The sequence below is a fragment of the Cylas formicarius genome, unplaced genomic scaffold (assembly GCF_029955315.1).
Source record: "Cylas formicarius isolate icCylForm1 unplaced genomic scaffold, icCylForm1.1 PGA_scaffold_3__17_contigs__length_32017465, whole genome shotgun sequence".
In the NCBI taxonomy this organism is placed as follows: domain Eukaryota; kingdom Metazoa; phylum Arthropoda; class Insecta; order Coleoptera; family Brentidae; genus Cylas; species Cylas formicarius.
Genome location: NW_026844326.1, coordinates 15983622 through 16010015, shown reverse-complemented (window position 1 = coordinate 16010015; position 26394 = coordinate 15983622). Strand labels below are relative to the sequence as shown.

General features: G+C 32.3%; 2 protein-coding genes across 5 annotated transcripts; both read right to left on the bottom strand.

The window, feature by feature from the left end:
- Nucleotides 1-6: 6 nt before the first annotated feature.
- On the bottom strand, nucleotides 7-2777 carry LOC132700062 (protein wntless). Its single transcript, XM_060667176.1, has 2 exons — nucleotides 2396-2777; nucleotides 7-2334 (listed from the first exon to the last, which is right to left on the bottom strand). Exons 1-2 carry the CDS (start codon nucleotides 2654-2656, stop codon nucleotides 967-969), a joined length of 1629 nt encoding a protein of 542 aa, XP_060523159.1. The 5' UTR covers nucleotides 2657-2777; the 3' UTR covers nucleotides 7-966.
- Nucleotides 2778-3457: 680 nt separating this feature from the next.
- LOC132700063 (protein roadkill-like) lies at nucleotides 3458-26034 on the bottom strand. Of its 4 annotated transcripts, XM_060667177.1 has the most exons (7): nucleotides 25802-26034; nucleotides 22845-22884; nucleotides 5977-6236; nucleotides 5404-5640; nucleotides 4404-4642; nucleotides 4035-4341; nucleotides 3458-3977 (listed from the first exon to the last, which is right to left on the bottom strand). In XM_060667177.1, exons 2-7 carry the CDS (start codon nucleotides 22862-22864, stop codon nucleotides 3847-3849), a joined length of 1194 nt encoding a protein of 397 aa, XP_060523160.1. In that variant the 5' UTR covers nucleotides 22865-22884; nucleotides 25802-26034; the 3' UTR covers nucleotides 3458-3846. The 4 variants fall into 4 exon arrangements, with proteins under 4 accessions (XP_060523160.1, XP_060523161.1, XP_060523163.1 ...); XM_060667178.1 differs by lacking the exons at nucleotides 22845-22884; nucleotides 25802-26034 and adding an exon at nucleotides 14281-14332; XM_060667180.1 differs by lacking the exon at nucleotides 22845-22884 and having other exon boundaries at nucleotides 3459-3977; nucleotides 25802-26033.
- Between the last annotated feature and the right edge of the window lie 360 nt (nucleotides 26035-26394).

The following is a 26394-nucleotide window of genomic DNA, read 5'->3' as shown; positions in this document are numbered from 1 at the left end:
TATATATATTTGAGAAAAGTTTAATTAATTACAACCCTCTAGTAAAGCGGACAGGTATGCAAATCGATAAGTTCCATTATTAAGTTTAAATAGAAAAACATTGTAGATATGAGTGAACATCACATAGAAATAATACTGCGTACACATCTAAAACCTACTATAAAAATTCTAAAAAAAAAATAATACAAAAATTGTCAGCAAAATTACCAAGGTTGAGATTCACATTTACGAAAATACATAAAAGTCAATTAATAAAGCCTACTGACTATAGAAACGGAGAAGAATAAACAACAATTATTATTAAAAATTATTGCTACCAGACAATACAATTGTTCGCAGAAATGGTTTTGGTTAATTACATCAGTACTTCTTACTAATAATACTATATTGCAATGCTCTAACTGAGAGCTCTAGGAGTTTTAACCACTTTAAATGGTATGAGATTCAGTTTTACAATTTTGAGAAATTATTAAAACGGCCATTAAAACTGATTATGGAAGACAAACGCCCGGCATTGAAAACAACTGGGAATATTTAGAAACTATTACATCGTCAAGTGAATTAGTCAAAGATTGTGTGTAAAGGCTTGTACAATCAACATTTAAATTATATAAAAATAACTAATCTTCAACTTTGCGGAGTCTAATGAATGGTTCAAGGATCTGACAAAAATTGATTTCCTAGAACCACAAAATTAATAAATTAAGGCAAGAAAATGTGTTACATATATCATAAAAATAATAATTCGATTTTATTTCATGTTCAAATGCAAACATAAATAATTACATTAATAAAAAGAAGCGCGTATGTATTTCTTTTGTTCCAAATACTGTTTTTTTTTATCACAATATACCGATTGAGAGCTGATATGCAAATGTGCCATTAACTAAAACTCCATAGTTTGAATATGCTCGCGAATATGTAACTCATACTTAACTACAGAACTGTGATATTATTGATATTATTTTACTCTATGCTTGCTTTCGAAGCAAATGAGGTGAGTGATGAAATTTCATTGGGCGAACTATCTGTAGGTAATCGGCTAAACTCTACTTCTTCCCCATCGGCGGATATGGGATCATTAGGCCACTGCTTGTGGCTAGGAGCATACAAAATAAGCATTGCACATATGTAAATATTCCACATACCATAAACACCCGTATGAAGTATGGAGGACAGTTCCACGTCCGTGTTATCATCCCAGTTGTTCTGACTTTCCGCAATTTGGGACAAAATGAATGAGATTATGGTAACTGCAGCGCACACAAGAGTGGCGAGCATCAGAAAATGAAAGCGATAGATAATACCCTCATAATGAAGCCGACGAGCCTGAGACATTGTTGGAAGAATAGATCGTTTTACGCTGATATTCTTAAAAACACACCATACCATGTAACACAGGAAAATGAAATAAATACTGGCTGATAAACCAGCTAAAATTATGAATGTCAAAGCCAAATTTGTTCCCATAGGTGTCACCCATATTGAATAAAAGGGATTTACAAGCTGAGCACCTCTTTCACACAAATCGAATATTAACAAAGAAATACATCCAATAACAACAGTGCTTAAATGCTTCCAGTAGGTTTTCAGACTATTTTTCTCCCCAGTATCTTGAATAAGCATATGCTCTCCTGCAAATACAAGCCAGAATGACAGCAGCATTGCATAGAAGATGCCCTGACGAATATCACTAAGTAAAAGCATATAGGGCATGTCAAAATGCAGTGTTAAGTATTCTAAAGGCATATCCAAAAATGCTAATGTTGCACCTAAAGAAATGAGCATATACTCCAATAATGCTGGAGTTCGAGATAAGATGTGAACTCTATTCCAGAACCAAATCATAATAGTAACGATAATGGGGAAAAACACAGTTTTTATACTAAGCCAAACCCTTGTAAAACCTCCATTCATATAAATTATGTGGAGATGTATGTCCCCAACTTTGGGAAGCTGCACATTTGTCTTCAATAGTTGGTCATAGGGCAGCCTCAAATTTAACAAATAATAATCATGATGCAATGATCCTAGTTCAAAAAGAGGAACCATCGAACAACTATAAGGATAGCCATCTTTATTATGTGGTCCGGTATTATTGAAAGTGCAGTCCATATACCTTTTTACTACCGAACTTGTGTAATAAGTCCACAATGTCTGCCCGCTATTAGTTTTATCACTATATCCCAGACGCGCATCAAGTGTTAATTCGATCATTAAATTCTCCAACATCTGACCTTTTTTGTACAAAACATCAATCTGGAGAACTCCTATTAAATTTTGCTGCCAGCGAGAAAAATCCCGTCGAGGCATTGGCATTTGAGCGACGAATACCTGAAAGTAATGAAAGTTATAGATGGGCTTTCCTTCCTCTAATACACCTGAGTAAATTTACCAAATTTGTAGCACTTAGATTAGTGGTGGATTTTTCGTCTGACAATTCGACTTTATTGGGACAGTTACGAGTGAACCAACGGTTTATATTGTCGGTTTTTGGATCACTGTCCACACAAACTGTTGTCAAAATACTTGAAGTTGAGGCTGGACTGGGCGATATCAAACCAACTAGGAAACACATTAGTTGGCACAACAATAAAATCGTAACCAAAATGATCAACTTTCTTCCGCTTAAATTTTCGAGAATTGTCCCGGCCATTTTTGGGGAAAATTAAGAAAACCACACAAAATTGCACTATGTTTACATAAACACGGCTTGTAATAACAAAACGGTGGATAGTTCTTCTTCTTTTTTACTTTTGTGGCCGAGTGAGGCGGACGTGACGGATAATGTGAGAATACTTGTATTTCAATCGTTAATGCTTGGAGTTGGTAATACCTTCACCACAGAATACTAACGACGGTAACTTTTGAGAAGAGACAAATGCGCATACCCAAGTTCAAAAATCTTTTTTTAACCAATAAAAAGTCTTGCGACTTTCATTAATCAGCCTGTCCGGAGACATTTCTTCAATTTGACAGTTTTCACTTTGTGTGTTGCATTTTTTGACCAATATTTTATCATAATATGTCTTGTGTGGAGCTCTTTCTTTAGAAAGAAAATGTAGGTTAGTCTGTAAAATTTATAAGCATGCGCTGAAAATCATTCGCTTCTCCTCTAGAAAAATAGGTAACATTACCATCTGAAGGTCATCAAATTTTACCATTCTTACGCCTCTATATTATTCAATATCTTTAATAATAATAAGAGGAGCAATTTTTTTAAAATTGATCGTCCTATATTTCTTAATCTACCAATCATTTAAGAGACATTGGGCTCAATCATAATATTTTCATCATATTTTTTGTTGCATGTCTGATGTCTGATTACTAATCAAAAACACTGAATAACAAAGGGTTTGTTGGGTCAGGGTGAAGATATAAATACTGTGTTTTATGTAAAATTGGGACCGAAAGACATACTATTCAAGACAATTAATTACCTTATATTGAATGCACAATAGTATCACTTTTCATCGAGGTTACAAATGAATTAACGTTATGGTAAGTCACTATGATCGGTTTCTAACAGTACAATGTTTTGAGTCGGACAATAGATTCAAATGTAGGCACAGGCGTGTATTATGTAATATACATAATCTCTTCTCTCTTAGCGTCATAAAAAAAGTTAAATATAACTATTTGATATAAACAAACCTCCAATTACACATACTACATACAATCACAATAATACTTTAATTTTGAGTCCTCAAAACCAACACTCGATGTTCTCGTCGCCAAAAATTGGAGAGAACACATTTAGTTACCTAACTTACATACTATGTAGCCATTATAAAAGTATTACAATTTGTACTTTCTGAACACTTAAGATTAATAATACCATGGTTTTCAGTCACTCCATGACCCACCTGGAGTTCCCGGACTATCTAGATTACTGGACGAACTGCCAATACTCTCGCAAGCTTCCATAAATAAGTCAGGGTTTACCATTTCCATGACTCTCCATGCCAAACTTTTACCTATGAAGAAAGTTGAGTTTAAAGTCCCCTTAACCAAAAATATAAAGCCTAACTAACCTATATGGACGTTGCCCTTGATTTCTTCGGAATCCTCGCAGTAATGTAATGCTGCTTTTCTCAAATTCTCACACCTACACTGATCTGCCAGCAGTAGAATATTAGCCACATTCGTAGGTGTCAGGCTTTCTATGAGGTGACGTTCGCAGAGCCCTTTTAGTCCGGGAAGGCTGTACCTGGTACTCAGTGGCAGTAGTTTTACAGCATACTTATCAACACTATCTACTTTGTCTGTGTAAATGTACCGTACCAATTCATTAATAGCACCGTAAGAATATTCTGGGAGGGACAGGACGTACTTAATATTCTAAAATTGATAATTGACGCATCAGTTTTTTCGACCTTGAAGTGATGATAATTAATACTTACCCTATTCTTTTCGTCTATGTTAGACTCCAGCATTTTTGAAAGTTTTTCACTTCTAGTTCTTATGATCCAACTGTGCGCCTTCAGCGATTTGTTTACACTTTCTTTATCACAGTAGCAGTCAATCAAAGTATCTTTACTTTGGTCGCTTAGCATGAGTCGAGCCATGTCCTGAGACAAACTGTGGACCTCTTCATCGCTGTGAATCACCTGGATTTTTACCATTATTTGGACATCTTTTTCTGTGGAAAAAAATGTCCGTTGATTTTTTTTTTTCGATTTGAACAATCAACCTGTCCCAAAAAAAATGTCAACCCCGGAACAGCAAAACTAAGCTCAACTATTCCGGATAACACCTTCAGGAACGCGAATTGACAAATCGAGTTATCGGGCACGCCTTGGAAGAGAAGGAACGCTTAAAGCAACTTCAAAACACCAACCTAATAAAAAAAAAAGTGATCCCCATGGTAGGACGAAATTCCATAGAAGAATTCGCATAAAGAGAGACATTTGATTAAAAATCGCGACTCAATCTTTATTCATCCCGTATAGGAACCATATGAACCTCCCGATTGGAATAATGCCGCAATAAACAGGGAATTGTGGTTTCCTTGTCAGAGTTCTTCAAAATAAGAATGTCCAACGTGAGCTGTGTCTTTCGCAACGCTGCTGTGCCGATCCATGCGCTGACCGTAGCGTCCTAGAGGTGGTCATATGGAAAAATTACAAAGGGCTATCCATGCTGAAAGAAAATAATTGAAAGAAAATTAATTTTTTTGCATCTACTAATAAGTTGAGCTTAGTTTTACACCAGAGCTACAGGTCAGGTAATATTTAAACTGGACACAGAGGAACTTTTTTGCGATTTATATGTATTTTCCATGTTCTCGCTAGCTAAATGACTAAACGCGTTGGACACCATTTGAAAGTTTAGCAAATCTGTGTGCAGAACAAACATTTGAAACTACTTGAACAGTGATTAAAACACTTTCTATATTATTACCTGGATCTATGTGTCGGTCCAAAATGCCTAAACTCTTGTAGCCTACCGAGAGAAGGTCATGCGTGTTTTGGAGGTTCAGAACCACACTGGATATGGGACAACATTCCCAGTGTTTAATTTGTGCGTCCCATACTCCAAATTGGAATCGAATACGAGCCTGTCCGGTCTCCTCTGTTTCACACCCCGTGAGATTCAGACAAACGACCAGCGGATTGGTTACTTTCTTGCCATTCGATCCTGCAATCGAAATCACTCGTTGCTGTGGTATTTAGAAGACCTATTTTTAAATTAGAACACTTGCGATCTATTTTTGTAGCCATTAAAATAACTTAATTATTTGCCGTTCGTATTTTTTAATTAGTTACCAAGAAAAACTAATTAGATCTGAATGTCAGTAGTTAAGCTTCAACCTGGTCAAAAGTATATATTATATTTATTTATTTATTGTTTTTTCTAAATCATATATATTTTGTATTGCAATTTTTGATAATTAGATAATACATGTCTTTATTTGTTGGTGCCAGAAAGAACTTTGTAAAAAACTAGATATGCTGTTCATAATTTGAAACACACCTTTCCAAAATCGGACCGAAATGTTCCAAAACGTAGAGACACTGTTCACCGAACACCTAAACACAGGGCTATCCAGTAGGTCCCGCTTGCTAATCGTCTTGTGGAATTTTTTTATCTTCCATATTTTCCTAAAAACCAATTCGGACGCCACTGGCACTTCGAGCTCTTCGTGTATGGACCCCACTTCTACGTCGAGGGGTTCCTTGGAGGAACTCTTGTGTTTTGATTTGGTCTTAGGTTTGGTTGGCATTATATTAATTCTGCGAACAAAAGAGATTACGTTGTTAAGGCTCCATGCCACACTGTAATTCACACTGTGGAATTACCCACACGATAGAAAAGAACAATAAATAAAGAATTTTCACGAAAAGTCCAAAATACACTAGAGCAAGGGCATTTTTGATACCAGCAGATTAGAGGAAACTCAATTATATACATACAGTTTCACCATATTGTTAAATGGCGACACCTTGGGTGTTGTAGTTTTCCGATAATCACTAAAACCGTTTAACTGAAGACTTTAATTTATAAGTTCTATAATATGTTATTTTTTACACGCACATTCCAACCGCAAAGAGAGAACTTATGTGTGCCCGCGTTTAAATCTCAAATGTGCGAACTTTCGTTTTGATTTTTTATTTATACTCGCGTTAAAAATAGACTTTGGATCGGATGCTATTTATAAAAGCCGAATTCTAAGAAGAGACGAGACCACTTCCAGATGATATTCGTTTCTTGTTAGTGGACGAGGCGAGCATTTCGCGAGAGCGTGAACTCATTTGGTTTTCCTATTAGCGTATGTTATATCGGGATTGGCTTTATTTTGATATTCGGAAGTTTCTTTGTTGGTACTATCGAAATCAACGTGTGTGTCCAGATTAGCTTAACCTTAAGAAGTTTATTTTTAATGCGGCTTGTGAAATAGGAAAGAGAACAGGATATTTCAAAGTTAATATTGCAGACTATTTTATTATTGCTACAGGCAATTCGATTTTTATGCATCAATGTACATCACACTGTTAAAAAAATGATCTTGGATGTCTCGCTAGCAATAGAAACTAGAGAGTTTTTAAGTTACCAAATTTTCTAGAACCCTTGCATTCTGTTTCTCCCAATAGCAATTACCCAAAGACACTTTACATTTTCGGGTTAACAGTTTAATAGAGGGTATTAACTGTTTGGGGTCGAAGCTGAATGATAAAACTTAACTGCAGATGAACAAACCAATATTTAAAAAAAATGAAATAATTGACAAATTATTTTTTTGATATTTTCATTACAAATTAGCTTTACATTAAAGCTACTGCATACTTTTTAAAATAAACCGAAACGAATTATATATAATAATATATATAATATATAAATATAATTATTTTGAACTGCAGCGTTAAATAGTAAAAAACGTATAAAAAAGTTCAATATAAGAGGTATGGTCTGTTCATAGATATATGAAAGTGATCAATTGCTTTTGAATGGGATTATCCAAGGGGGGTCATTAACATACAATACAACAAGATTATTACCTAAAGTTTCGGAATTTAAATTCGGGTAAAATTGTGGTCCGTAATAGAAAATAATTTTATACCTACCTGTGTTTAATATTCTTTGGTTTGGTATACTACTTAGTTTAAGTTTATTAGTAATCATTCTTATTTCGTGTGTAATACAGCGTGTGTTGAATCGTGTGGGAATTATGCAAAATATGTGCGAGTCTAGTGTATCTCAGGAGATACTCCCCCAAATGTTGAAAATACTATTCTACAGAGACTAAGGAAGTTATAAACAATGTTTATTTAACTCTCATTGAACGTGGTGCCAACAAGCAAGCATCATTAAAAAAAAATCCAACATCAACTGTATAGAAAATTGTGAATAATCCCATTTCAGCGAGGAAAAAAAGAAGCGATGCTGACATTTTTTCGAGTGTAGATGAAAGTGGTCAAGATATAATACGGCGTAAAATTTACCAGTTATACGAGGAACAAAGCGTGCCTACATTAGATATCTTAATTAGGAGGCTTGAAAAAGATGAAACCCGTGTGAAATGTGGCAGGAACTACCTTATGGAAGTGTATTCAACACATGGGTTTTAGATTAAAAAAAATGACAAAAGACAAGTTTTAATGGAATCTTTTAGAATTCGGAAATGGCGACTGGAATATCTAGAAAAAATTAGGATTTACAGAGGACAACAAAGGCCAATTATTTACTTGGATGAAACCTGGTTTTAGATTTAAACCCCGGGAAAGGGTTGGGTTGACTCAACTCATAAGTGTAAAACAAACGCGCAATGCAAGTTATCACAGTAGACAGTTGACTAAAACCCCTTCCTCATGTGACACAAAAGCAGCAATTCAAAACTACATGTATAATAACGCCATTTATTTTCACGAAGATTATACCAAAAAGCAATTAATTGAGGTTCTACAAAGCTGTGATAATTATGCAAAAAATCTAGGGCATACAGTTTTAAGGCTTCCACTGTATATTTAATCCCATTGAACATGTTTGGCACCAACTGAAATCTGCCATTCGTCGTAACAATGTTTTTCACCGTGTTAACTCCTATGTCCTCAAACTTATAGAAACTGAAGTTTTTAACATCCCTCCACAAAGCTGGGCAAATTACACATATAGAATAAGCAGAACAATCGTATAACCGTATTACAAATAATATGGAAGAAATAATAATTAGAACAGGCAATGATAGCGGTAGTGATACTGATATATTATGTGAATAATTTTAAGTAATTTAAGTAGGTAATAAAAATAATATAATAATAAATAAATATTGTTTAGTATCTTTCCTAACAAAACCCCAAATAATTAGTGTCTGAGCAAAGTACGGACCTGTTCGGCCATATTTCATTCTTACAGTTTGTCCGGGTCTTTCCTTAATTCGTATCAGTTAGGCACTTTCTTATATCTATGAACAGACTTTATAGTCTGTCTCAATCTTCATCGTGCTGGTACCCGCCGACGGCAATAAAACTAGAGATGGACTCTCAAAGGTTTTGGTATTTTTTTGTTTTGTTTTAGGTGGGTATATCCTTATTAAATTACACCAAGAAAAACAATAGGATTTATGTTGTTTTCTATAGAAATGTAGGAGTATGCTCAGCCTGTTCATCCAAATTATCGCATGCATACATGAATTTAGGACTTGCAAAAGTTGTGCTTTTTTGTAACTGAATTCAAAATAAATATAATTTTCCCACATATATTCATGGATTTCAGTTTTTGAACTCGACGAGGCTGGTGCTTTGCGTAGCAGGCGGCTGTGGTAAATTGTCCATGACATCCATGACAATAATACTGTCATTGGGAATATTTCTTAAAAGTTTCTTTTGAAACCAATCCAAGCTAAAATTCTTCATATTTTTTGCAGACAACACCAAGCAGCCAGGGACAAATGCGTCTTCGAACCCAGCGTGTCGTGTAGGAAGAACTTCGCTTTGATAAAGACAACATATTTCCCTTTTTATTAGATCCTGATCACTATTTTCTTCAATTCTCCACTATTTATAATATCTACGAAATTGGCGTTTTTGTAGGTAGACAGGTTTCTTTTAAAACTTCTTGTTGAATAAATCCTTTATTGATTAAAGTTTTTTACTTCACTCACGGCTTTGTCCACCCAAATAACCAACAATATGTACAGTAAAAGATTTGTTTTTAATTGTTGCTATTAATGCTTCGCAAAATACTACACATACCGGCGAAAAAAACAAGCGCATAGTCGTAAATATAAAATGTCCCGTATACATTGTTAAAATAAACACGATCCTAATAAATGTGTTTTTTTGCGAATTCGAACGGTTTGTTTTCGTAATTAGGACGAGATTAATTTGCTAAATTAATATTTGAGTTGGCGAGGTAGGTAAACATCGCCCGAATTGTGGCTAATACTTTGATCAAACATTTCGCTTTAACGTGCAAATACTTCATTTGCACGGAATTCGGATACGCGCAATTAACTTATTTAATTTAATCCGTGACGCGACACATACCCGGTGGTGTCCTAATAAGAGTAACGTATTAGGGAAACGTACGGTCACCACTCTTAGTTAGTCAAATCGGCACCTAGGTATCACATTTTCTGATAGTCAAGTTTAATTCGCACAAAACAGTATTTTTACGATGATATCAAATGCATTAAAACACCGCTCATAAGTATATGTACGTCTTAAATATTGATCTAACTTACAACAAATCTCCTGTGATCTTGTATATACCGGGTGTGTCAATGGTATTATGAATTTTTTTTTTTTTTGAAAAATCGGCCAAGAGAAAATGCTGGAAATTATTTTCGAGACTTTTTTTAGAAAGTGGAAACCGAATCTCAGTATCTCTGTCCTAACCTAAAATATGAATAAGAGAACTTAACCCCCAAAAAAAAAAATTTTGCTACGAGTTTTATTATTTATGTTATTATACATATTTATTACTTTTTGTTTGCAATAACTGCTAAATTACCCCATACCTGATATTAACATGTACTTTTTGATATGCTTGGTCGTCTTTAAATTTTTAAATAATAAGTTTTAATCACTAATCAATTGTTAGCGACTAACTAATTTTATTAAAAATTGACGTATTTAAGTAGTAAAATGAGTAAAGCCATGTAAAAGAACAAAAACATCTCTTTTGACACAAATAATCCATTGCCAATTATCAAGATTGCCATGGAAGCAAATTTGGTTTTTATCTGACTAAAGGAAACGTTTCATTCATTCATGTTTTTTTAAGTTCTGTTAATCATGAAGGTTGGGGAAAAAATATTAAGATGCGATTTCACTTATTTGACTTTCTAATGACATAAAAAAAGTCATTTCGTTATATTTATTGTTTTCTAGAAAATTTTCACCTGGTGGCAAGGTAAGCAATTACAATCGCGTCACACATGATAACAATGAAAATTTAGGACGGTTTAGGAAAAGCCCTTTTATTTAACAAAATGTTTGAATACCCTGCTACTTTCTATGGACAGACAGAGCACACAAGAAAGATCTGATTTTGTCACAGCTTGGAAACAGTAACATTTTAACAGTGAAACCTAGTTTTAAAATCCGAGACAACAATTACGGCTCTGGTTACCATTTCAGAAACTCAAAAATAATTTCCAGCACTTTCTTTCTCTTGGCCGATTTGCTATTTTTTTTTTAAATTTCTAGGACATTTCATCTTCATAATACCATTGATTTTTTGCGAATTGAAATTTGATATCAGAAAATGTGATATCTAGGTACCCATTTGAATAACTAAGAGTGGTGCCCATATTTTTTTTTTGTAATCGGCGCCGAGAGTAGTACAAAAATAAAATTAATTGTATAACATTTTAAAATTTAACTCCGTCGAATGGAAGGGGTGAATTCACACTTTAGAGGAAATTATAATATAAATTTAGTTCCGATGTCACTTAACTTTTCAGAATGATTTTTTTAACTAGATTTAGTGACCCGTGAGATTTCTAATGAAATGAAGCGAAAACTGATTCTTTTAAATGTTAATATTTTTCGAATAGTTTAACAGTTAAAAATACAACTTTTTTGTAAAAAAATAAGTACAACAGGAGACTGTATATCTGGTAGAAAATATTTCCATTAAAATAATTAAACAAAGACGTACACCATGTGCCAAATAAAATGATTCTTTATACGATATGGAAACCAATAGGATATACGAAAAAAAAAATTGTAAAAAAGTTTAAATGGAACACACTCTATTTTTAGTCAGATATCAATTCCAGGACAAAAAATAAGGTAAGTTTGTAATTTATTTATATTTAAATTTTACTTACTTTTTGAGATATTCGAGGTTTAAGATAATACCTGTATAAATTCTTGTTGAATTTATACAGCTCCCACATTAGGTCACTTATTGACAATATTAGGTATTTTCAATCAAGCTAGATAATTAACCATTAAATATTTCTATAAATATAAATTTTGAAGTTGTATTAAATCTGTTAGTGTGTAGTATAGAGTCGATTTTTTCAAAATTTCCACGTATTAATAAATACCCTGTATTGTTAGCAATAGGTTTTATTCGTATATCTGGATTATTATATCTTTAAAAGAAGTAGTTTCATGTCTATTGTTTAAAAAATACCTAATATTGCCAACAAGTGACCTAATGTGGGCAGTTTTAAATTCGACAAGAATTTATACGGGTTATATCTTAAACCTCGAATATCTCAAAAAGGAAGTAAAATTTAAATATAAGATATATTACAAACTACCTTATTTTTGTCCTAGAAATGATATCTTAATAAAAAATATAGGGTGCTCCATTTGAAAATCTTGAGATTTATACCACTTACCACACACACCCTCTATAAGCTGTGGCGTATCTGTCAAACTGATTGAGTAGTGCATCATCTCCTGAGTCTGTGGTTAAATTTTCGTTGCAATACCTGGATCAGTATCGTCACAACACAATCAAAATATGAGAAAAAAAACATAACCTCAATTTCTGCCTAAACTAAGCAAAATTCGAATAGGAATTTCTTAAGAATTCCAAAAATGTCAAAATATATAGGGTGTTTTAGTTAAAATAACAAAATTGATGTCGGAAGGACACTTTTGGGAAACCCTGTATCAACAAAATTATAATATTTTAAATTTTCAAGAGATTCCAAGTACGAAACTTTTTTTCGTATTTCCTATGGGTCCACATCGTATAGTGGATCGTTTTATATGGCACAAGGTGTAGATATATGCGTGACGATTTTAAATTATAACCAACAATTTTTTGAAGTATCTCCTTGGTATCTTTGACGTTATTTGGTATTTGTCATTTATATTTATAATCTTAATCAATAATTAAGTAGTTTGTGTCAGATTCGTGAAAGTTAAAAGTGATGAACTCTGAGGGATATAACACAAAAGCAAAAATACATCTACGTTGAATAATCTCGATCTTTCTAGTCCTCGCAGTATACTGTGCAAGTACAATATGCATTAGTCCCGGCCAAAATATTAGAATTCGATAGTTTTGTTTAATTACGTTACTAAAATAAAAGATATATCTGTTTATTTTTGATATGTCTAAACAACAAAGGTTTATTTCTTTTTCTCATTTATGTTTCGTAAATGATTTAGTAATTTGCAGCTAACGTAATTTTAAAACTGACGTTCTTTTTTCTAAATTTCGTTTAGGTACACCGGTCTGAAACTTTACGGTTCGGTGCGTCAATAGTCGACGAAATGATTCGAACCTCGTTACTTACGTATTTGCACCCACGCCAAACGACGCTCCAATTTGCATTTAGATTCAAAAATCTTAACTTACTTTGATAATATTAGTGATAAACGTAGACGTAGGAATTTTGAAAAAATATACATACCTATACATATTTTTATCCAATTATTTATCTGCGACCTATTGCAGCATATTATTAAACACGCGAGCAGCGTATTGCAAAAATATGACGGCAACGTTTAGGCACAACGCTGATAATAATGTCACTGGATCAACTTAAATAAAGTTTCTTGTCGCAGTACCCCCCACAAATTTTTCGATAATCATTGCGTATTATTGAAACTTATATACGCACATATGATATACATACACACAAAACTTCAGATCTGGTGAATATATACAAAAACATGTGGACATGTAAAGTTTTTTGGTTTAAGTGTCATATTACCTTCTAAACTCCGCTTTGTAACAACACATACACAGTATGAAAATAAAAATAAGAAAACACATACAGATTTCAGTTGTCGAAGGCACATAGCGAGTTTATACTATTTATTTTTTCGAGAAAAGGTGAAGATATCCAACGGACCCTAAAATGAGTGACCATTTTAAAAATAAGCTTGCATGCTTAAAATCATCCTTAACATTAGTATTTTATTCTGCAAAACATTGCACACATACCAAAATGATTTTCGTGTATACTTTTTGGCACCAATAACTGAAAATATGACAAAATTTTCATGGTCAAACTCCTAAAATTTTCATTTTATTTTCAGTGCCACGATCTAAGTTCTGTTTTTTTTTAAACTTCGACAAAATTTGTAAAATACTCTAATTTGAAATGAATATTTTTCCAAAAATGTGTTAAAATTTATAAAGATACAGATAATTCAAAAATATGATAAAAGGTATACATTTTAAATTTCAGCATTATGTATTTCGAAAACGATTTTTCTACATATGTTCATATGTTGTTATTTGTTTCTACATGCAGCTAAATCACTCTATGATGATTTTAAAATTTTTCCATTTTGGAGTTTTGAATGGATTCATAAATGTTTTTGAAATGATATAAGAATAATAAGTAAAAACAATAGTTACTTGTCAAGAAGCCTCATCGTGTCACTAGTAAAAAAACAGCAGCAAAACACCTTCGACCAGGACCGAGCACAAAATCGAAATGTGTTTTCAAAAAATCCTCGCCGAAATGTCCTTACGAGACTGATAAAACGTTATCAAAATTGGGAACAAAACTTTCGAAAAAGATAAGAACGTTGGTGAATTTAGACTCTCGTAAAATTTAATTCCAGTCCCGACAGAATGGTTAAACACTCTTTATTGAGTGATTGAACTGCGACAATACAATATCTAATCGCGGAAAAATAAAACAATTAAAGGACAGTTGGTTATAGACGCTGCGGCACCAAAAATACCGGATGATACGAAATGCCGCCCAAGTGATTTACGATGTTATTTACGAATTGGCAAGCATTAGGAAGAGAGGTTTTTATTATTCGCGTGTTATATTTTATTTATTATGTGAAAATTTATTTGTCGTTTTAGTTGAGGGATTATGGAAAATAACCGAACTTTTTTGCGACATATCCAAAATACCTGATTCAAACCACAGACATCCAACTAAAACAGACCGCATAAGTCATTTAAAAATTGCTGCTTTGGTGGTGGTGGTATTTTGGCAAGGGACTAGGGCGGCGCCTAAATATGAATGGTTACTATGGTAACCTCGTAATGCAACAATATTAAACTTTTCATAACTGAATTATAAATTATAATATATATAAATAAGATTATTATCTGTCTATGACTGAAACGTTCAAATCTATTTGTTTTTCCAATTTAGATATAGTAAACAAATCTTCTAATACATAATATTCAACCAAAAAAATACTGCAATTTTAAACGAATTTCTGCTGGTAGAATTTTCTACATCCTTTATGTAAAAGATAAGAAGGTTAAAGGTTATTTTTAAATAACTGTGTTATAGTAATTTTTTGTCACCTGCGATAACTTTATTTTTATCGAATCTGCTTATGTTTTTATTTTTTTTAGAGATCATCTCTTATTTTGTCAGAAAAGTTTGGAAAGTCCCTGTGTAACTCAAGAATCTAAACACAAAATGGTTATTCAAATTTGAAGTTTAAATACGTTTAAATAAGTAGGTGCTGATAAAACCATCAAGATGGTTGTTATAATTGTCTTTTATAAATATCATTAAATTAATTTTAAAACAATACGTTAAAACACAATCCAGCACAGTGTGAATCGGGGAATTAACAACCCTCCTATCGATGCTAGCAATAAGCCTATTTTGCTCAGGACCGTAACTAAATAGAAGACAAAGTTCTAGAGTTTGTTGACCCTAAAACGATTCCATATTAATTCGTTCATGAGTGAGCTGGTAACGATTGTATTATAGATCCAACGAGCCTATTTGTAATTCTAAAAAGATGCCATAAAAAATCAGACGATATCGTTGATTTGTTGGGGCGTATTTAACGGTTTTTTACGAGGGCGTTAAATATTTTCGTTGTCGGAGCTGACTTTTCGAATCATGATTACTGATCCTAATTTTGTTAGCCGCTTTCAATACTTTGAGAAAAATATCTGTTTCATTATCAATAACCATTCCATACTCGACACATTCTGACACAAGTTAAATTAAGTTATACGCGTGATTTGGCGCTTTTCTGTCACCGTGTTACAAAATTTGCAGTAAAACGTTGCGGTATTTCATAAAAAATTAGACTTCCAGAAGCGCAATCTGTTAATTATGTGAATTTTGTTTACGCAGAGCAAATGTTTTTAATATCGACGTATTTTCCAGAATTGTTGGCGGAGAATGCTAATTTCTAACAATGCACAATCGTACATCGATTGAACTAATTTGTTTGTTAAATGTGTTTGTATGTATATAACACAGTATGTACCCAAGTAAAGGTTTTTATTAACCGATAAGCTTAGACTGTTAGGAAACAATGGTAGACCACAATAATTTAAATGATTGGTATCTTAGATGGATCCGTATAAACTAAGTTTCCCAAGCTGGAGGTTATCTAACAAAAACACAAAGATAACGGGAAAAACCACGTCTATTTATTCTTTCACAATAATTGCTTCTTAACAAACCCAGTAATGTAAAATACATATGTATTAGGAGAGCCAAAAACACATTTTACATTTTATCTAATTAAGAAATTCATAGGAATAGGAATATTGTGAAATTGTGGGAAATAATCATTACAGTAGCACCCAAAATGTACAACGTAAATGTACAAAAACTACATTTACTTTGACCAATTTCTTGTAAAGTAAATTGGAATTTGCTCTAATTTCTTGTGAAATTTTCGTGATAATCTAATATAATTTGGTATCATTTTACTATATGTCTGTAGTGCATATTGCCTGGAAAATCTTATTAAATTTAACAAAGGAAACGTATTCAAAGTTTAGCTTTCGTTATTCTGACTTTATTTACTGAAGCTGCAGAAGGCCATAATAATATTGCATAAGTCACTTTGCTGGAAAATGGAAGTAAGTTTACCTAATTATACCATATTTCGACTTGTATAACTATACCAATTTAAAGCCATTTTTTGTAACGTATTACAATTTTCCAAAAAATTATTAATTTTGGTTAGCAAAAAAAATTTTCAAATAAAACGAAATGTAAAATTATTGATTAACAGATAAGTGAGATAGAAAACTTTATTAGTCTAGTTTTTATATTCTGGCTCGTGAAAGCTTATTCCTAATGTTTAAATATACAATAATACTACTAATTAATAACTAACTACCTATAATAAAATTCATATGGATGGATAAAATGATTTACACTGAAAAAGCTACTTTCTTCAATGGTAAAAGTATTATCTAATAGATTTGAAATAGAATAATAAAATTCTAGATTGACAACTCAAGATAATTACACTAATTAAATAATCCAGAATCAAAAGAGAATTACTTTTTAATATCAAATAGCATAGTTTTAAGGAATATTTTTAATGGTATGTGTATATGTTTGTTTTTTACTCACGCTTCAAGAAAACATGTTCTTTATAGCAAACCCATAGTCAATAAAATATCAAAGTTTTTTTGCATTAAGGCAAAAAGTATAGTATTGCATGCACCAGTGTAAAAAAGTAAAACTTTTGGCACAATAGAGGAAAAATATTATAAATACGAATCTACATATTTTTCAATTTGCGAAAGTAAGGTAAGTAATTTTATCTTACTAAAAAAAAGAAAAGTGTTACAAAAATAATTTAACAACGGTTTAACAATATAAACGAGTTACAAATTGCACAAAATTCAACTTAACCCCGGCTTATTGAATTTTGAAATTGGGGCTCAAAAATTTTTATTTATGGATGATATTTTCCGTTTAATACCTTATAAAGTTCACGTGCCAACTGCGTTGTGGCATTATCATCATTTCGCACAAATAGACCCAAAATAATTATTTAGATTATACGTTTTGAAGTGAAATTCCACATTTGATGTCTAAGTATTTGATGCGCACGTTTCAAATAAACGTATTAAGATAAATTTAAAACCAGCGTTGCACGAGCCGCTCTCGTGCACCTACTGGCGAAATAAAACGTTTTGCGATATTTTAATTTTCCGATTAGTTTGCCTTTTATAAATAAAGTTAAATGTCGTTATTTTAACTCCGCTGCTTAACGAAAACAAAAATATAGTAATGCCGTCATTCGCGCTGCTTTTCTATTCTTTTCTTCGATGGAGATTTTATTTTCTTGTGCGTTTTGTTGATTATCGTTAAACAGTTTACTTAAGCTAGGTTACTTAAAGGACAACGGGGGTCAGCAAGTAACATTTTCATCTGAGTTAACACCTTTTCTTTGACGTTTCTTAAATAGATACATTATTATTATGCTTTTGAGGACTTAAAACATAGGAAAAGGAAAAAAATATAAAAAAAATTATTAATTAATCAAGTAGATATCCCACGATAATTACGTAATTTAGGGTGACAAGTGTCTTAAGTTTTATTATGCTATTGTAAACTTTTTTAGCATTTCTGTTTACTCCCTCCATATTAATTAAATAGTTTCTGCTAAAGAATGAAACACTTTAATTTTATATATTTATATTTACATTGATATTTATTAAAACTAAAGATGAAGACTCGAGGCACGAAAATATGTACATATATGGTTCACGAGGACAAAGTTGTCGTTTTTACCTTTCATCTCCACTTTGAGGAACGAAATGTTTGTAACCGAAGATTTAATTTATTAAAGCTTTCCATTTTCAAATTATGAAATATGCATCCAAAATTCTCTTAAAAAACAGTTGTCGATATTAATCAGTCTAAATCACAATCGCATTATTAACCTCACGTGTTCAAACTATGGGAGTCGTGCTTTCTCTCTTTCTCTCAGTGACCTTCGCTTCATTTAGCTAGGGGGTCACAAGATGGTTCGAAAAAAAATTCAACCAATGCACGCATTTTCCTTTTAGCTTCATCAAAAACGTAGAATTTTATGTAAGTATACAAAGGAGTACCGAACCTACAAAGAAGCTGTGCTGTATGCGCTGCTGGTATGTAGTACATACAGAAGACGAGGTATTAGGGGAAAAGTGTGCATATCTAATTCCATAACTGTGAAGCATGGTGTTCCTCAGGGCTTAGTTTTTGAAATTCTTGCTATTTATTATATATATAAATGATACAAATATATTAGATGAAAGTAAAGGTAATGATTTTTATTATGAGTGAGAATATTGATGAAATGGAAAAGGAAAATGAATGATAATATGAATAACACTTTTGAATTTTGCATTTTTGGAAAATAAATAAAATAAATTTAAGTTATAAATGTAAACATTTGTATTGAAAACGAAATACTGATGCAATAAAGGGAAATAAACTATAAATAACTTTGGTTAATTTGTCAAATTCTAAATTAGAGCAAGTGCAAATATATATATATATATATATATATATATATATATACGACAATTCAATATTTTGAATATATGACCAAAATGTTTCTGATTATGTTTGTAAAAATATTACCTATTTCAGGAATTTTTATTTTAGTTATGTACTCTCTAGTATGTAGTATTTTAGTATGTACTCTCACATTTACTAATATTAAAGGCTGTGATACCCGTAATATATTTAAAAGGCTTTAAATATGAATCGCCGCTGTTAGTTTCTTTTTTTTAAGTCTATAAATATCAATGATGATCTGGGCGTTTAGATTGCAAATTTAAAATCTTTTGTTTTTTATTTAACACATTGCTAAAGATTATTATTATTATTATAAATAATAAAGGCATTAAAAGTCCAAAATATCTCGTTTCATTATCTTTTTGCGTGTCCAAGAACCGCCATATAATCAGCCTTTATGCAAATCTAACCGCTGATAAATTTTTTATGACCCTGACTTTCTTCAATTCAATGCCGTTTATTCAATTTTTGTTGCTAGGCGTCGGCGGACAAGCGAGAGAAAACTGCGATCGCCTTTAATTAATTGATTTGATGGTGTCGTACACCGTTAAAATTTCTTGAGCGACGCAAGCGTCCAATTAGTTTGTTGTCCGGCATATTTGCTAGTTTAATTAGGAACTGACGCACTGTTCCAATTCGCAAACTGTTGCACGGGTATTATTACCGAATTGCGAAACGTTGAAAATTGTGGGCCCACTTTACTCTCTCTTTTGGATTGCAACAATGTTTGGCTATCGAAAACCGTTCTTATTTGCAGAAACTGATAGAAAGCGTTTTCTTTGTTGGTGAAACCAAGTGAACGAGGCGAATGTTAACCTAACGAAATTCCCATTTAATTTTTTAGCAAGTTTACTAATTGTCATAGACGTGCTTCAGATTTAATGCAGTGTGTGCAAATAGCAAACAATACATAGGCAAATAGTGAATAGTGAATATTCACAATACACATATAACTGAACACAGTAAAAGCTTAAAATGTAAAATTACACTTTAAACAATTCTCAACAAACAAATTTTGTAAACTATTTCCGGAATTAATCAAAGCGCATGTTCTTAATTTCACTGGGAAAAGCATGTTTGCTACTATAAATCTACAAGACTGAACAGGCCAAAGGGCAAAACAGATTGCGAAATATAAGTTGAAATGAATCACGAAGTCACAACTTCAATGAATTTCTTCTGCTTCACAAATGTAGCCTTGTGCCTTAAACTGTCACTGCATTTAATAGATGAATGAACTAAACCAAAATATAAATTTTCTAAAATGTAAAAATTAAAAAAAATAATTAAATCAAAAACACATGGGCCGACATGCCCGAGATATTTGATGGAGCTGATAAAAATCTACTGGAAGGGAAAAAGTTGGTATTTCCTGCAACCAGTACCGAATAAGCATTCATCGAATGACAAAGTTTGTTGAAAACAATAACGGACTTGAGATGAATCCTTGGGGCACACTACTCTCGATAGCTGGTACACCTCGGAGGGGTTCAAAACCGCGTTTTTTGTTTAGGTAAAGAACCGAGAATGTTCCTTGGGAATAATTTTTTCTATCGCCAAAAATAATCATAGTTTATGGGATAAAATAAGTTTAAAAACTTAATTGCCGAAAACAGCATTTTTATATTGTATTTATCTGCTTTATCTGCTACTTTTGAAATTCTCACGAAATAGAGATATATCATTAATATTTCAAAACCGACTGACTTAAATATCGACAGTTATAACGTTCAAATGATGAATTGTACTTACGGTGACAGAGTGATATATATATTATTTTAACTAGCCAAACTGCATAACAATGCTTTTATAGCGATAATATTTACACTACTGACTAACCAATACTCAGTTTAGAGAATACCTGGATAGTATCGCCTGCAGGGTAACGAAAACCCAAACCTGCTAGCAAATAAGAGGACAAACTGTTGTTTTAAATTATATGAATGATAAACATAAGGATATATTTATTTCTAAATCTGTGAGGTCGTAATGGAATTCATAAAATTAGTAAATTTAAAAAATTTTACCAACTGTTAAATGCGTCTTATACAAATGTGCGCTACGATCTGGAAACCCATAGGAGATCCGAAAAAAAGTTTTCGAACAAAAGTTTCTTGGACTCTTTTGGAAATGTAAATATTATAATTCTGTTGATACAGGTCATCCCAAAAGAGTCGCCCCCCCCCCCCCAACCCGACATCAACTTTGTTATTTCAATTTCAAATAGGTGGTGCCGTTTTGGCGAATTCAATTAACGAAATCTCAAGATTTTCAAATGAAACACCCTATATTTTGTAATTTATATTATATTTAAATTTTATTTAATTTTTGAGATATTCGAGGTTTAGGATAACACCCGTATGAATTTAAAGCTGCCCCCATTAGGTCACTTGTTGGTAATAATGGGTATTTTTTAAATAGCAAAGACATGAAACTAGTTCTTTTAAATATATAATACTCCAGATATGCGAATAAAACCTATTGCTAACAATACAGGGTGTCCATTAATACGTTGGAATTTTGAAAAAAAATCGACTCTATACTACACACAGATTTAATAAAACTTCAGAATTAATATTTAAAGAAACATTTAATAGTTATTTATCTAGCTTGATTGAAAATGCCCAATAACAAAAATAAATAATTAAAATTTTATAGGATAACTAAACAAGGTAACAAATTTGAATAAATAAATCTACTAAAACAAAAAATAACAGAAACAGGTAACTAAAAAAAACTTAAATACTGTAATATATTTTCAATATATTACTCAGCAAAACACATTGTATAGCGCGTCACAATGCTGGAGACCGCATTTCTAACCACATCACTATTATTTAATGGAAGAATCTCTTGTTTAATTTGTTAACATCGAAATTTTTTAAACCTCGAATCCTCAAAAAGTAAATAAAATTTAAATATAAGATATATTACAAACATACCTTATTTTTTGTCCTAAAATTGATATCTGAATAAAAATATAGTGTGTTCCATTTGAAAATCTTGAGATTTTGATCATTGAATTCGCCAAAACGGCACCACCTATTTGGGACACCCTGTATAAGGTGGGGCGCATCTGTCAAACTGATTGAGTAGTGCATCATGTGTAATTAAATTATCGTTGCAATATCTGGACCAGTAGCGCAACAACACAATTTTATATGGAGCAATCAATATATGAAAAAAAAAAGCACACAACCTCAATTTCTGCGTAAACTATGCAAAATTCGAATAGGAATTTCTTAAGAAAGTGATCTTTATTTTAACCAAGGATTGCAAAAATGCGTAAATATACAGGGTGTCACATTTGGAACACCATGTATCAACAAAATTATAATATTTTAATCTTCAGGAGAATCCAGCAAACTTTTGTACGAAGCTTTTTTTCGTATCTCCTATGGGTCTCCAGATCGTATAGCGGTATTTGCAAATAGGTTGATTTTTTTGTTTCAAAAGTTATCAAATATTGTGTTTTTTGTGTCCGCTAAAGCGCTAATCGTCAAATCATTTTTAACCCAAAATCGCAACACAGGCCTTAAATTGTACTAAATAGCACAATCAAATATAAGGTCATGCGGACAGGAAGCGGCATCATTAAGTATTTTAAATTCAAAATTTTTTGAAACCCCATATGAAAACTAATGGTAAATGCGAAAAGTGTACCTACATGTTATTCGTGACATCCATCTTCAGCCCCAATACAGAAACTGCAAGAAAAAAATGTTGAAATGCGACAAAAGTATATAATAACTATTTGAAAAATGTGTCTGACAGATTTTCGAAACTAACCAAATACCGACAGATTTTTTCTTGCGTTCCACCGAAAAGTAACATAACATGAAACATATGGTGTGTGTATCAGTGAAAACGGAACAAAGTAATTTAAAGCCATATATACAACTCGTGTTTTCAAAAGCGAAATAAACTGACCCAATTTAAATCCTTTTCTCAGTGGGGATATCCACTATGCATAAGGTGGAGTGGTTTTTCATTTAAAAAGTTGTCAAAGTCTCTTTTCAACGAGGCTTTTATTGTAGACTTGAAATGGTATAAAAAGCTCAAAGATTTCGGTTATTTGGGAATATTATAAGTGTCTCTAATGGCTTGTTTTGTATCGTTGGCATTTTTTGTGTCCAATGCAAAAAATTGATTCTAAATGGCATTATTTCATTTTCACTGAGACGCAACCACCACAGCGAATACGCAGGAGTTTGCGTTTTTAGAAAACAATATATAACATCGTGGCAATAAATTTTCCTCAAATAATCACGTAAAAATATTCGCTTAGATTTTATTTCGTTAAACAAAATTCTAAGCACTTTGCGCCTTTGGAACTAGACAAACATTTAGACCTATAAGTCGGCACTAAACAAGAAACGTACGTCACATAAATAACGCCATAAATTTTTATTTGTTTCTTAATGGCTTTCCGTTTTAAGTGTGGCGCCCACAAAAATTATGTTCATATATTTATTGTTTGATAGTCCATACTGCGCAAAAAATTTATTACTGGCCTAGTGCGGCATGGTAAAAATCTGCCTCAATCCATAGCTTCAATATTTTTAATGAGTTGTTTCCGTTTTGATAGTTAATTTTATTATATTATATACCTTATAACTGTTTTATTCCGCATGCGAAATTGAAATAAAAATATAATCGGTGCGTCATGGACATAGAGATAGGAATCTGTTTGTTATCCTATTCATTGCTGTAAGTTTAAAATCCGGGAAGCTGATCACGGACCATAAAACTGATATTATAAACAGCTTAACATGCTAGAATATAAAATCCATACCAAATTTGTTAACGCTTTAGAAAATAAATAAAAATAAAGTCATTTTCTACTCCGCCAAAATGTAAACCTTCGATTTTCCTCTTAACAACGGAAATGATTTTTGAACAGTACACATGGTGGTACATAGAACAAAATCGACTTGCCACGGGTGATCTTCAGTACCTACCGAGATAATGTAAGATGCCTATGATGAACTATCAATTACAAAATAATTAATATTCGGGATTGTAGGTTAAGTAAGGAAGTGTACATTCCACTTGGCTTTTTGTGATATGTTCTTCTAATATATTACAATAAAGTCATCATCATATTATTATTATTATTATTATTGGTATCTGTCATAAAAAATGGTAGGGATGTATTTTCAATTAACGACATCACCTTTATTTTTTATTTTATGTTATATAGCGCATCGTTTTAGTTGCCAAACATGCGTTTCAAATTCATTTATCCATTGAAAATGTATCAAAATTACAAAAAATATGATATGATGAATCATTATAGTGCTGCGTTTATTACAAATAACTGTACTATTGTCAATAGTTTTTAAAATATATACAGGGTATTTCTTAATTAAAATAAACTATTGAAACTAAATATCGATAATATTAAAATTAAAATATTAAATAAGTAGTTTTTTCACTAAAACTGTTCTGAATTAAAGTTAGCTTTTTTAAACTTTTATGCAAGGTTTACTGCAGTTATACATAAACAAAAAATGCCTTATATTTTCGCCATTTCCGATGCCAATAATCATCGGGTAACATGGGCAACACTATGATTGCCGTATTACCGTTTAAATACTGAGAATTGTAGAAAAAAGATAAAGTTTGACCCAAAAAACAACCCTAACAAAGTTTTTTTTGATTCAGAAATTTTTGTTAATCTTCAATTCTCAAAATAATCGAAACTTGAAAAACACCTTAACTTTCATTGGATAGTAAAGAGATGAATGGTTGTTTTCATCATTGAATGTAAGCCGATTTTGCTCTGTCCTTTGATCAGACACAGAGAAACACGTATCTTTTATTTAGGTTTTCTGAATGAGAGTTGGTATGTTAACGTTTTGACACAACACAATACAAACTTGCAATTGAGGAACTATTCTTTCTAGTGTTCAATCAAATTTGAGAAACGTAGGATTTTAAAGGTCCAGTGAGTCCTCTTAGTATGTTGGAGGAGGTCGCAACCCGCTTGCGTTACTTTTTATTACAAAAATAAAATCATGGCATAAACTGAACTGGCTTTTATTTTTAAAAAATTAAGAATTTCGTCAATAACTTTTGATTAAATAGCATTATGACGATAATTATTATTAATAAACGTTTCCCCTCATGTTTGCCACGGGATTTACCAGTACACATAAAGCGTAATAAATATCTTCTGGCAGCGTTCACGGTCTGTGTATAACAAATATAACCGGCTCTTTGTTGCAAAAAAAAAATTAAAATCCCAACTAGGTAAATCATATACCTGACAAAGGTAGGTCAATGAATACCGGTTCAAATGCCAACATGCCGCAGCAAGGCAAAGCCCTCGCCAAACGATTGTGTTCAATGTCGATATTACGAGCTTTTTTTAAAATTAACAACAGCAAGACGTCAATCGAGATCGGATGGGACATCATTTGATACACAGTATCCATGCAACACAGAATCAAATCCGAAATACCTACCTGTCAAGTTTGGGAAAAAGGTAAAAAGGTAAAAAATAGTTCCATAAAAACGTGCTTTATTCTGCAATGTAAGCGAGTAATAGTTTTGTCGAACGGACTTAACCCAATAAAAAAAATCCAAATTCAAATGCCATTATGGCACGCATAACCTTACCTTAAAACTGAAGCTGTCCGTTAGAACCTGAATAGGAAACAGGTATTGCGGCACAAGAAGGTACACGCCGGAGCACTTTGTAGCAAAATTATCTATAGTCGCGATTGTCGCTCAACGATAGTTTGCGAAAAACTGTCGATTATGCCAAAACCACAACGAAATAATCTTAAACAAAGCGCAACGGGCGACGCAACTACGAATACAGCTGTTCACGTTTCCGCGTATCTCTCTCATTGGACATAGCTTTCAACACGTGTGTCCTTGATAGGTCCATAACGGGGAAAATACATGAGTAATCCTACGTTGCCGTATCTTCTAGTTTTCTATGCTATAAAAGCTAAACCTAGTGCAACCAATCAACATTTGCCCGCATGCACAATTAGGTATGACAAATAAGATAGAAAAAAGCAAAAATTTGGCTAAATGGTTTCAATTTATTATATAATATTTTATATTTTGTCACCAGATTGATATGCAACGCATAATCAATAAAGACGGCACTAGGGACACTGCTATTTTTCCCAATATCAATCACTACTTCAAGGGTATATGGCAACACTGGAAATGTTGTTTTACTTTATCAGACACTATGG

What these genes read in the sequence shown, in the direction of transcription:
- LOC132700063 (XM_060667177.1), bottom strand. Translation starts at nt 22,864, where the DNA reads ATGGATGTCACGAATAACAT. An exon ending in ACATAGACGAAAAGAATAGG is followed by an intron (nt 4,342 to 4,403) that starts GTAAGTATTAAT and finishes TATCAATTTTAG; the next exon opens with AATATTAAGTACGTCCTGTC. An exon ending in CAAGGGCAACGTCCATATAG is followed by an intron (nt 3,978 to 4,034) that starts GTTAGTTAGGCT and finishes CTTTCTTCATAG; the next exon opens with GTAAAAGTTTGGCATGGAGA.
- LOC132700062 (XM_060667176.1), bottom strand. Translation starts at nt 2,656, where the DNA reads ATGGCCGGGACAATTCTCGAAAATTTAAGCGGAAGAAAGTTGATCATT. An exon ending in ATCTAAGTGCTACAAATTTG is followed by an intron (nt 2,335 to 2,395) that starts GTAAATTTACTC and finishes CATTACTTTCAG; the next exon opens with GTATTCGTCGCTCAAATGCC.